Source organism: Meriones unguiculatus, chromosome 8, assembly GCF_030254825.1.
Source record: "Meriones unguiculatus strain TT.TT164.6M chromosome 8, Bangor_MerUng_6.1, whole genome shotgun sequence".
Classification (NCBI taxonomy): Eukaryota; Metazoa; Chordata; class Mammalia; order Rodentia; family Muridae; genus Meriones; species Meriones unguiculatus.
In genome coordinates this window covers 9,281,185-9,294,625 of record NC_083356.1, presented here as the reverse complement: position 1 = coordinate 9,294,625, position 13,441 = coordinate 9,281,185, and the positions used below count along the sequence as shown (strand labels likewise).

At 42.6% G+C, this 13,441-nt stretch overlaps 1 protein-coding gene across 11 annotated transcripts in view; it reads left to right on the top strand.

The window, feature by feature from the left end:
* The window catches only part of Pphln1 (periphilin 1), an 83,640-nt gene that overhangs the window by 34,308 nt on the left and 35,891 nt on the right, over positions 1–13,441 (top strand). For 8 of the 11 annotated variants that reach the window (XM_060388771.1, XM_060388770.1, XM_060388767.1 and 5 more), the window contains one exon: positions 4,885–5,093. In XM_060388771.1, the coding sequence (XP_060244754.1) occupies positions 4,885–5,093 (209 nt within the window). The remainder of the gene's footprint in view (positions 1–4,884; positions 5,094–13,441) is intronic. The other 3 variants (XM_060388772.1, XM_060388769.1, XM_060388768.1) reach the window with 1 other exon arrangement.

Sequence of the window (13,441 nt, the reverse complement as noted above, 5' to 3'; positions counted from 1 at the left end):
ATAGTTTTTACCCACAATACCCTTTAATCCCTCTCTGTGTGCTGTGGGGCTGACATGCTTTCTTTGGACCTGAATCTGGGCTTCCAGGATGCAGCTGTCTGAATCTGGTGGCCTAATTAAAGCACTTGAGATTTGACTCATTTAAACAGAGTAAGTATCCTATAAGTGAAAAATAAATAACCATGGATTTTCAAGGTTTAAGATGAAAACACAATGTAGGTTTCCAAGTAGTGATTATATGTTGATAAGACAGACATAGTGGCAAAGTGAGCTAAGTTGGAAGTTGCTAAAATCAGTTTCATTTGTCTATCTTATCTCATAGACAGGCTCTCACTATGTAGCCCTGACTAGCCTCACTCACTTCTTTAAATATGGTTGCTGCATATTTGACTCACTGAATTCCTACTACAGTGTTGACCCAACTGTCAATTTTCCTAAAATACCTAAATCATCATTTAGGTTTATTGTCAGGATGACCACTGACTTCACTAAGTAGCTAAGAATGTGTGTGATTGTTTTGTCTGTTTGTATGTCACCATGTTCTTACCTGATGCTTGAGGAGGTCAGAAGAGGGCACTGTGTGCCCTGGAATTGGAGTTATGGATAGTTGTGAGTCTCTGTGTGGGTTCTGGGAACAACCTGGGTCCTCTGTAAGAACAAAGGGCTCTTTTTTTTTTTTTTAAATTTATTTAGTTTTATTTTATGTGTATTAGTGTAAAGATGTCAGATCTCTGAAATTATAGACAGTAATGAGCTGCCATGTGGGTGCTGGGAATCGAACCGGGTCCTTTGGAAGAGCAGACAGTGTTCTTACCCCTGAGCCATCTCTCCAGCCCGAGTAGCTAAGAATGATGTTAAACTTTGTTTTTAAAAAACACAAATTTAGCCGGAGGTGGCGGCTCACACTTTTAGTCCCAGCAAAGGCAGAGACAGTCAGATCTCTTGAGTTCAAGCACATCCAGTGCTTCACAGAGAAAGCCTGTCTTGAGAAAAACAAAATAAGAACAAATTTGTTCATTTTGTATGTGTACATGTCTGTGTAAGTATGGGTGTGCTCCTGGCACAATGGGCATGTTGGTTCTCTCTCCACCATGTTGTTTTTGGGGTTTGAACCCCGACTGTCAGGCTTTATAGTAGCTGCCTTGTCATCCTGATTCCCTTGCCTCCATCCTTGGAGTACTGCTGAGCTCAGCATTATGTGTACTGCAGATAGAATCCGGGACTTCATGCAAACACCCTTCCAACTCAGAGCCCCACATCAGGTTTAAAACAAACAAACAACTTACTAGTGAGACTTTAGAACACTCACTCAGTCTTAAATGGGATGTTTTTCATCAGATGCCTTCCCTTACGTGTCAGGGAGCTACTAGAAAGAGGAGAGAGAAAGTTTTTAAAAGCCAGTGGGGCTGGCAGAAAGCAAGGAAAGAAGGCCTCCCAGACACAACAGCACTGGTACACACATGAACTCAGACTGTGGCCCATGCACAGGCTCTCCACACGCCTCAGCCGGATGAGGTCCCAGTGCTGAGAGAAAAGGAGCTTGCCAGTCCCCACCCTAACCCTCAAGCTATCTCCAGTCAACTGCATGCAGGTGAAAAATTAGTTCTCCAAGGGAGTCTCACTGGGAAACAAACCCCACTTACGGGCAGCTGTACCCAGCAGGAGATGGCCAGCACAAAACAGACTCAATGTTGCTTTTGGATGTTCTTTTGTCATTGCTTTGTTTGGGCTTTTTTTCTTCTCTTTGTTAATTTTACAGAATTTTTTGTGTATATGGTTCCCTAGTATGTTTTTAATGGGCCTTCTGTGTGTGTTTGTCAGCATCTGTATGTGTTTCTTGTGATTTCTCTTTGGCTCTTTTTTCCTGTTTGTTTTGTCCTATTCTGTTTTTTTTTATTTTATCTTATTTTGCTTTATTATTATTAATTTTTAGGTGCTTGTTTTTATTATAGTGAGGGAGAGAGAGAGAAAGGGCATGGATTTGGGTGGGTAGGAAAGTGGGGAGGATCTGGGAGGAATTGGGGGGAGGAAAAAATAATCAGAATATAATGAGAATAATTACTTTCAGTATGAAGTGAAAAAGAACGAAAGCTGAAAAACAACAACAACAACAAAAGAATAAAACGAAATGAAAATAGGCCCAGCAAGCCATGAGGACAAAGCCAGAGCAGCACTCCTTTAAGGCCTCTGCTTCAGTTCCTGCCTCCAGGCCCTGGCCTTGTGTTCCTGCCCTGTCTTCCCTCAGTGATGGACTGTGACCATGATGTACAAGCCCCACCTCCACCTACCCAACCACCCCCCGCCCCCCAAAAATAAAACCACCCACCTTTCTAGTACATATATACCAGTATGAAATTGTAGAACCAGCTCCTTTGGACATTTACCACCAATCCTGAGACTGACGCTAAACTTCCCTGGAGTCACAACACCTATTAAGTAACTGACATAGTCCTGCCCAGATAGCTGACAAAGTATTAGCACTCTGCCAAGCAGGTACTTAGGGAGTTGTTTGTTGTGACATTGTTGCTCACTCTGGTAGGCAGCAGCTAGGCTTGTGTGAAGTGGCTGAGCAGCAGCCTAGCCACTGACTGCTCATTTTGAGCTGTGCTTTACTTGACTGCCCTCTGGTGTTGGGATTAGGAAACTAGCTCAGTGGTTCATCTTTTCAAGACTGCTGTCTTCTGATTGCTTACCCAGATATTGCATGCATACTTCACGTTTACATGCTACCATTCAGATGCCATACATCCCGTCTCACCCATCCTGTTTCTCAGATTGGCTTTTCTCACTTCACCAATACGTCATGCTAGAATTCTGAGAATCTGCATCCTGGGTCTTTCATGCTTGTGTAATCAAATAGGCACCATCCCCATCTAAGCTACCACTGTTTCTTCCCTGGAATACATGAATTCCCTTGAATTCTCCCGCCTCTTCCTGACTGCGTCCACATGTGTTCTAGGCCAGCTTTTCCTCCTGTCCTCAATTCAGGGATAGCAGGATCCTATAGCACCGCTGCTGGCATCTGCTTCTCCATTGGGTCTGCAATACAGTTCTTAAGACCTGCATACATAGACATTTACTGATTACTGATATTGGAGTGAACCATACTTAGTTATATTACGGTTCTTGAGTGCTTCCTTTAAATACTGATGCTTCATATGAGTTCACTTACATATAAATTAATTTTAGATGCCTTTTACTTTTTCCTAGGGAAACTTAATTGTTACTATTGGGCACTATATTTGGGGAATTGATTATCTAGCACTCAATTGAACTTAAGACAACCAGCTACTCATGTAGTGGGGACTGATAATCAGTTTAAAATTATTTTCAGAAAGAGCTGTGGGTTTGGTCTCCAGCCCTGGGAAAAGAAGGAAAACAATAAGCAAGCAAACAAAACACATCCTTGGTTTGCATTGGCACTTGTCTGTATAAGGTACAGTGCCTTGGCAGGTCTGGTGATACACACGTGTAATGCCAGCTCTTGGGAGATTGAAATCTGAAGATCGCTGTGAGTTTGAGGTCGGGTACATAGCCCAGGCTAAGAGTAAGACCCTGTCTCAAAACAAAAGCAACAAAAATAAACAGCCAAGTCCTGGAGAGATAGCTCAGAAGTTAGCTCTGGCTACTTTTCCAGAGGTCCTGAGTTCAATTCCCAGAAACCACATGGTGGCTCACAACCATTTGTAACGAGATCTGGTGCCCTCTTCTGGCCTGCAAGCATTCGTGCAGTACAGATGCATAATGATAAAAAATCTTTAAACATCATTACTTAAATCTAATATGAAAGTATGCTTATTTACAGCTTTCCTTGGTCATTCTTTTTATAGAGGTTTTAATTTTAAGATGTCTTGTTTTTATAATATCGATGTTTATATCTTGATTCACTTAGAAGTTTGATTTACTTTGTTCTCCTGTGTAAAGTTTTTCTTCTCTCTGCCTCTTCTACTTTTTTCAGTGCTAGTGTCACACCCACCATGTCACACATTCAGAGTGATCGCTGCAAACTGAGCTGTATCCTCAGCCTTGCCTAAAATTGTAGTAGGCTTGCTTGCTGCTTAATAAAGAAACTGAATTTATGAAAAATCAGAGTGATTTATAAAGGTGGTAGGATTCGTACCAGTCTATGTACTGAGGACACGAGGTCGGAGAGTAAGGATTTAGTAGCTGGAGACAGGGTTGGCATCCATAACTTTTGGGTTAGATGGATTGCTTTAGTTTGTATGGCTTTGGTGTCTTGGGTATTATAGGATTCTAATGACATCCTTGGCCACTACCCATCAGTGCCCCCCACACCCACGCCAATGGCCATGAAAACAAAACGTCTAGCTACCAACTTTGGAGATAAAAGACAATGGTGGAATATCTCTTTAGAGAGGCTTAACATGAGTTTTCTGATTTATCTTTTTAAAACATGTACATAAACTATATGGAGCGAATATCCCTGGTGTGAACTCTGAAATGTGGCAGAGTAGGAAACTTAGTGAGCATCTTGGGAGTGGATGCAGGTTTGTGACTTTGGAGCTTTTGGATGAAGGATGTCCATTACATTTAGAAAGGAATGACTGGATGTGAGCTGTTTTTCTTGGAAGAAATTACAATTCCTGGGTGTTTCTGAGAGCAGAAGATACCATGTTTGTGTTTTCACATTTTGAAATAAAGTAGCTTTGCACCTGATAATCTGGCTCTATCCCAGGCTGTGAAAAGTGGTACGTTCTAAGTCATGTTTTACTGAAAGTTTTGCTTTGTTAACTGACTTCAGCATCCGGTTACTGTTAAAAGGGGGAAGCAAGACTTCAGTGTAGACAGTAATTTGATCCTTTGCCATTTGTGTAAATTTTTGTATAGAAGATATGATTAAACTTTTTTTTTTTTCCTTCAAAGGGACATGAGAGATGGCTTTAGAAGAAAAATCTACTCTTCCCATTATTCGAGAGATCGGTCTCCCCATAAAAGGGACGCTCCTTTTTTCAGAGAATCGCCTGTAGGCCGGAAGGACTCCCCACACAGCAGATCTGGCTCCAGTGTCAGCAGTAGAAGCTATTCTCCAGAGCGAAGCAGGACTCACTCCTTCCATCAGTCCCAGCATAGAAGTATGTATGCTTTTCTTTTTCATGTTTTCTTTTCTTTGAAAGGTTTTTTGATACTTTTCCTTTTAATCTCCACTGATGAGAGTGTAACTGAGTCAGACTGATTTGGAGATGTAGGATGAAATATTTTTTTCTTGAGTAATTTCAGACATTCAGAAACTTGGCAGAACAGTGTAATAAGTACATACATGTAGCTTTCCTCAGTTCCCTGTGTGCAACTAGAGCCTGTGTGACAGTCAAGTTTGAATTCGTCAGTGTGTGAGAGGGAGGCCCTTGCTGCCATCAAGCCATCTTTCTAGTAGTCCAGATAAGAACTTCAGCAGCCTTTGTCTCCTCCTCCCACCAGTCCTCAGGTTCGCTCTTAGTAGCTGTTGTTGGATTCTTATGTTCAACAAATATCTATAAGTTGTCTGCAAAGCAGTGAAGCATCACAAAACACATGTTTGCGTGTGGGTGTGTAGGTGATGACTGAGGTAAGAATGTTGTTCGTGGGCAGAAAAGAAGGCCCATTGGACAGAAGCACTGTGTGCACAGATTTTGATCCTCAGAACCTACGGAAAGGAGAGGCGCAGCGTCTACTCCTGGCCCTCCTAGACAACGGAAAGCTTGCAGACCAGCTAGCCTGTCGCCTACAGTGGTGAGCAGTGGCACCCACCTCATACACGGTAGAGAGGAAGGACCGACAGTCAGGGTTATCAGAGTTCCTTGTGTGTGCCTGACACATCCATGCCTGTGTTCCCATATGTGAACATGCACACACATACACAAAGAAAAAAGGTTTTTTTTTTGTTTGTTTTTTTACTTCATGTGTATGAATGTGCTGTGTGCTCCTATTCCTGTGCATCAGCCATTATTCTTGTATGTCTCTGCCTGCCAAGTGTCCTAGAAGGCCAGGATGGAGCATTGGATTCCCTAGAATTAGAGTTACAAATGGTTGTAAGCCACCATGTGCATGCTGGGAATTTAACTGGGGTCCTCTAGAAGAGCAACAAGTACTCTTAACCACCGAGCCATCTCCCCAGACCCGAAAATAAGCTACTTTAAAAGTATGTTCTTTGAAGAACAGAAACAAACAGCAGTGTACACATGTGTGATTGCGTAGGAACTCCTGGAAACTGTGAGTTGTGCTATAAAGGTTAGTGTCTGTGCATTTACTCATTTGCTTGTTTTTTTCCTCTGATCCCCCCAACCCAGGCAGCCACGTCTCTCTCCAAAAGCTCTCAAGACAGTAGACAACCTCTAACTCTACTGAATGCTATAGTGGGTAGAGAGATACTAAAGAAGGCACACCTTCAGGCTCCCCCACCCTCTTCAGAAGAGGACGTCTTACCAGTTTGCTGGAAAAGAAAAATATCTTTGAAAGCTGATAGTGAAGTCTGAATTAAACTTAAAATAGTAATGGAAACAAGGCTCTTATTTGATAGCACCTAGAGAGCCTAACCTTCTGTTTATACTCTAAAACAGAGATTGCTTTCTTTTGGTTCTGAGACAGGATTTAGCAATTATCCCAGGCTGTTTGTGATCTCATTGTGCATCCCAGAATAGCTTTGAGCTCTCAGTAGTCCTCCTGCCCCAGCCTCCCGAGCACCAAGTGCCACTGGACCTGGCTTGCAGCAGAGGTTTCTAGGGAAGCATTTTCCTCTGTCTCCACTTTGGGCTGCCATGGCCCAGACTTGGGAATTTGAAGAGGAGTGTGAGCCGCTATGTGGTGTTGGTCAGGGTCTCCAGGGCTGTGTCCCACCATCCTGTGTCTGCAGTGACATAGCAGTAACAAAGACAACAGAGTGTGAGGTAATCAGCAAGCAGACCATAGGGACTTGCTAAAGCCACCATTCTTGTTTTCTTCGCCTTTGGATTGGAATTAGCTTTTGTAGCTAATATGCTCTCTTACTAGTTACTTTGACTCTTTAATGAAAGCTATTCTGAGACAGTGTTTTATATTTCTTTCACACTTCAGAGTACTCAGTAGACCAGCTTACAAAAAGTCAATGCAAAAGTCTTGTTTTAAGCAACAACAACAGTAATTATTTTGACAGTAAGTAGCAGGTTTGCTCTGGTCTGAAAGTTTGTGTGCCCACAGCTCCTCCATTACTAGTGGCTTGAGTGAAATTGATTAGTAGTGTGTTAATGTTTATAAGTATAAATATAAGGTCAAGATAACAGTTTTATTATTCCTTGTGCCCTTATTGTTTTAGTTCTTCAACCTACTCCCTTTCCCCCAACTAGGGACTGAGCAAGAACTTTGAAGACACTAGTTTCATTGCTGAGCTAAGTTTCTAGCCCTTCTGTGTGGATGTGTGTGTGCACATGTGTGTGGGGGCAAGAGGACATCCTTAGGTATCACCTTCAAGAAGGTTGTCCACCTTCTTTGAGACGGTGTCTCTCTGTTATTGGGCTGGAGCACACCACTTAGGGTAGACCAGTGGTTAGCAACTAGGGATCTGCCTGTGTCTGCCTCCTCAACACCAGGATCGCAAGCATGCACACCATGCCTGATTTTTCTGTTTAATTTTCAAATTCTATATATTGTGTGGAGGTTGCTCACATATCTTGGCCCATGTGTGGAGGTCAGAAAACAACTTGTAAAAGTCTGTCTCTCCTTTCATCGTGTGGATCTTAGGGACTGAACGTACCCTCATAAGGATGGCCGAAAGGGTCTTTACTCACTGAGCCATCTCGCTGACCACATTGCTGGCTCTTTTACTGGGGTCCTGGGGCTCAAACTCAGGTCCTCGTGCTTATGAGATAGGCACGCAACTGCTGCAGCCGCCTTTTCCCAGACTTCAGTTCTTTATAAGTAGTAGTGCTTTTTAATTTGCTTTTGCCGTGTATGTTTGCGTGCGCACATGTTTACAGTGTACACATGGATGTCAGAGTACAGCTTAGGGAGAGCCAGTTCTCTCCCTCCACTGTGCGAGTCCCGTTTAATTTAACTCAGGGTGTCAGCCTTGGCAAGGTTTGGAATTTCAAGTGACTGAATGACTTTGCTCTCCTTTTGTTTGTTTAGTTGGTAGAGGGCCTCATGTAGCCCAAGTTGGCTTCACCTGGCTGAGGACTCCTTACCTGCTAGCTCTGCCTTCTGAGTTATGGGGTTGTGGGTTTGGCCACCATGCCCAAATCGTTAGATCGACTTCACTACTTTGAACTTTTGTCTCCATCCCCGTAGTGGTACTGATGTGAAGACAGCTGTGAGCTCATTGGTTTTAGTTGTCCATATTTAAATGCTAACTGCATGGTGACCTGTTTTGCTTTGCTTTCTTTTCTTCTTCTTTTTTAAAAAATATTTATTTATTTATTTATTATTTTTTTTACAGCATTGTGCCTGCCTGGTGCACCAGAAGAGGCACCAGGTCTCACTGTAGGTGGTTGTGAGCCACCGTGTGGTTGCAGGGAATTGAACTCAGCTAGTGTTCTTAACCTGAGCCATCTTTTCAGCCCTACTTTACTTTACTTATACTTTAATCATTTATAATTTTTTATCAGTAATGTGACACCAGAACTATCAAGTTCAGTCTACACACCCATTCTTCAAAGTCCTTATGTTTTTTAAATCAGTATATATTTTTATTATGTCTGTAATGTTATTTGTGTGGTCCCTTTGTATTTGAATTTTAGAGCTTCCACTGTTAAAGAGAAGCCCAGTATAGACTCTGTGTTGTGGAGTTTGTTTCTTGCATTATAATATGTCTGGCACGTTCATGCTTCTTAAGCCCTGCACTGAGTACAGTAGTTTGATGACATAGCCCATAACTTCATTATCTATGCTCATATTTTCTGGTTTTGGTTTTCTACAGTATTCTTTGTTATTATATGATTTGTAAAGAAAGAATAGCAGTTGTTAAAGTGGATGTCTCTGGTTACATTTATCTCCGCTTTTAGCAGGAAATGCTATCTCAGGAAGAAAGTATAGTAGTTTTATTTACTGTTTGAAAACTTTGTGCATGTATTCAGTGTTTTGATAAATCTATTCCATATTCTTGTCCTTCTATCTTTTCCTAAATCCATCCCTCCCTCCCTCGTTGCCGTGTGTGCATTGGTGTAGGGTCAGCACTGCAGTATGAGCAACCTCTTAGGGCTGCATCCCCGAGGAAATGGGGTCTCCCTCTCTGCATAGCTGTCCATTTCTCCCCCACCTCCCCAGGTAGGGGTAGACTTTGTGACATCCCCTGTCCGTGCTGCAGTGTCGGCTGGTCTAATCTTGTGCAGGTCACAGTGCACAGCACTGTGAGTTCTGTTGTGTCTGGAAGACAGTGTTTTGCAGCAGTCTTCCAGAACCCTTGGCTCTCAACAGGCTTTCTGCTCCTCTGCTTCAGTGATCCCTGACTTTGGGAGGAAGGGGTGTGATGGAGTTGTGACATTTGCAATTTGACCAGTTGTGCTCAAGTCTCTGCATTAGTTGATGTCTACTACAGAGTGAGGGTTCTCTGCATGGGTGAGAGTTCCACTCGCCTGTGGGTGTTACAAGTGAAATTGTGAAATGTGCAGGTAAATGAACAGAGTTGGAAATCAAAAAGTGTGATTTAATTCTTTGAGACATGATCATGCTGTATAGAGCTGGCGGAACTGTAGCCTAAAATCCTAACCTGGCTTAGAACTTGCAATCCTCCTGCTTCAGTCTCTTGAGTGTCTGATTATACGTATGCACCACCATGCTGGGTATTTCACTTCTTAAATCATAAATAGACAAGATTTTTACTTTGTTCCATTACTTTCAAAATTTCTGTTCCTTGATTTCTTTCCTACACCATAATATAAAGATCAACTTGTTTATAAAGGGGAGGATGTCTCCTGATAGTGAGCCGAATCTGATGTAGCTAATAGCACAGTGAGTGTACGAGACAGATGGAAGACTGTTGTGTTCAGCTTCAGTTGGCACCAAGGAAGACAAGAGGAGCAAATAGACTGAGATTAGGTAGACCACTTAGAATTGGAACAGGTTAGACAACACAGAGGAAAGAAAGGTGTGGCCAGGAAGATAGAGAAAATGGCACTAGGGCATGGAGCATACCCAGAGGGCTGTGTGAGGAAGGAAGGCTTAGTCCTTAGCCCAGAGTGCTGGGAAATGGTGTGGTGAGAGGAGGGTCCTGTTTGGAAGAGGTTAGGTTAAGATTTGTTGGAGTCACAGAAGTGTATCTGGGTTGTCTTCCTGATGTCCCTGCTGAGATAAGTCTAGGCCTTCCCTATCACTCGCGTCTCCATGGTTACCATGTGACCATAGATTATAGTAGTTGGGCCGAGTAATTGCAGAGTGTGGTCTTCCAAATTCTGAGGCCAAATAAGCTTGTTTATATTCTGTTTATCTTGGGTATTTTTTCTCACTGTGGTAAAAGCTGAACGGCACAGATATAAAAATCAAATATTAACATCTTATTTATGAGTCATTAAAATTTATTGATGGAGAAAGAGTGAGTCAAGTAATGCAGGCTAAAGCCGGTTACTTGACTGTCTTTCTAGGGCAATTGGGACCGCGATTTCCAGCTGGACTGGGCATGGTAGAATTCTGTTTTGAAATGTTTTTACTTATTTATTTACTTACTTATTCAATCACTTATTTATTTATTTATTTGTTTATTTATTTATTTATTTATCTATTTATTTGTTTATTTATGGTATTGGCCTGTTGGGTGCTGACCCTGTGGGTGGCTACAAATTAGGGTCTTTTTGTTATGATCTATTAATTCCCCTTCGGTGGGGGTAATTGCAGATACTTTGGAGGAACCCTTGGTTTCTTTGGTTTTTCAAAGAAAGATCACAGTCTTGCTGACTATGTGGACACACTGTGATTCCCTCTGTGACCCTCAGTGGAACATATACTGGTTAGAAACAACCCCTGAGTTCTTTGTGTCCTGGCGAAAGGTCTGATGACCTCCTGACCTCCTGGTTCGGTGGCAACCTTTGTTGAGTTATCCTCTGGTCTCCTGAGACCTGCTTGACCGGAGACAAGGGTAGAAATACTGCTTGTTGTCTTAGCTCCTTACTTACCATTGGCATTCATCTGGAAGCATGGCTGCTGAACATGTCAGTTAAAACAGTCTTGAAACAGGAATAGTAGTTTAAAGCCTGTCTTAAAACATAACCAAAACAAAGTTTTAAATAAATTCTAATTCTTTTTGGACTTAATTAGCTAAAAGCCTGACAAACTCGGTAGAAAATCCCAAGCTATTATCTTGACAAAATATAAGGTCATTCATTGCTCTTTAAACAAGTATTTTTAAAACCAAATCAGTGTGTGTGTTTGTGCCTGTAGGGCCCAGAGAACAACTTTGGATGTTGGTCTTCAGGCACAGCATGCTTTCTTTTCTTTCCTGCTTGCTTCTTTCTTTTCTTTTCATTCTTTTTTTTTTTCTTTTTATGTTTTGAGACCTGGTTTCTCCCTGTAATAGCCCTGGATGTCCTGGACTGTCTTTGTAGATCAGGCTGGCCTTGAACTCGCAAAGACCCACCTGTCTCTGCTTCCCAAATACTGGGATTAAAGGCCTGTGCCACTGCCCCACAGTCTCCCAGACTGATAGCTATGGTCCTCAGGTTCTCTTTATCTCTGCCTTCCCAGCACTGGGGTTACAAGTATAGACAACCACTGTGGCTTTTAAAAAATGTGGGTTCTCTGAATCACAATACACATATCCTTGTAATTGCAAGGCATTTCTATACCACTTTTTTCTGGTTTTTTTTTTTTTTTTTTTTTCTGTTTATTTTTTTTCCCTGGGGTTGGGGGAGCGTGGGGGCTGGACAGACAAATTTCTTTTGGCTCTTAGTTCCTTAGGGTACAATCCATCATATTAGGGCAAGAGCTTGAGGCAGCTGCTTAGATGGCACTTACAGTCAGGGAGGAAAGATCGTGACAGATTGTGCTCAGTCTGCTTTCTTCGTATTCAGTCGTGGGTGGCTCCATAGTGGGTGGAGCTTCCCTTCTCCGTTAGCCTAGGTTGGTCTAGTGATTGTAGATACTGTCAGGTTTGAGATTGTCCATCACAACCTTTTACTCTTCATACCCATATATTCACAGTCATCTCCTAATGCCAATGTGTTCAGTCCAACTCCCAGCAGAAACTCAAGGCAACCTCTTGTCTGCACGCGTGTGTTTCAGAACTATATGTATAGTGTGACACAGAGTTAACATTCTCACTCCAGAAGGGGAAATTCAGGCCATAGTAATGAGGGATCATTACTATGTGTGTGAGAGAATCTAACAGGGCAAACACAATCCTGTAGCTTTTCATTTGCCATCTGGGCTGGTGATGGAAAAGATCAGGCTCTAAGGGGCTTAAGGTCACCCTGCCCCACCAGCTCTGCTGCCTGCTGCACACCTGACTTCTCCCTTGGCCTGGCTCCGCAGACATCCTGTGGTCCTGTCATCTCCAACATCCTTGGCGGGGTGGGGGGGAGGGGGCACTTCAACTTAGGCTTCCCCTTTACAGCCTTCAGAGCCTTTTCCCAGGGAATCCTGGCTTCAGTGGGTTTCTGGGAGCCTGATGCAAGACTCTCTGACCCGCTCATCTCTTGAGTCTTGTATCTGCAAAACCAAGGCTGCGTGTATAATGCTGCCAAGTTCTGCTCTCAGCTCAGGGCGGAGACTGACCCACTGGAGTGCAGCTGCGTCAGCTTGTGTGTGCTGACCAGTTTGACGGTACAGTGTGTCATGTCAGGGAAGTCATGGTGACAGAGCTGGAGGCGGCTGGTCACTACCTCTGGACTCACAGAGCAACAGATGCTCCTTTTATCCTTAGAAGCTAAACCAAGACGAGTTATCTTGTAAAATATTTTCTGTTTTTTTTTTCCAGTTTTTCTTGTTACCTTTTTTAATGATTAATTTCTTTTTTATTTTTTTATTACATGCGTGTGCACACATGAGTGCAGGCTTCTGTGGAGGCCCCAGGTGTCAGATCCTTTAGAGCTGGCTGATTCGGTTCTGGGAATCTAACTCTCATCTGTGTACTCTTAACTGCTGAGCCCTTTCTGCAACCCTAATGTGTGTGTCGTTGTAATCTTTACTTTAGGAGTTTTGCTTGAGTAGATAAGAAGTTACTATGGAAGGCTCCCTATAATAACACCTTTCCCGTTTGAGAAAGGCAATGTGGAGGGAAGCTCAGGAGTTGTTTATTTTGTAACAGTTTACTGGGTCAGGCACTGAGCAGCGAGGGTCTGATTGTTCCTGAGTGGGGGATTCTGCTTTTGATCTTGGGCACTTTATTTTTGGTGTTGTTGTCTATATAAGAAGATATGAAAGTGATTTGAGATTCTAAATATAGCATAGTGAAGGGTTCAGCCAGGATGGTAGCCATAAATTTGTATCTGAGGAAAATTCAGGTATGAGAGACTTTGTAGAGAGAATCAGTTTTTGTTATTGCAAT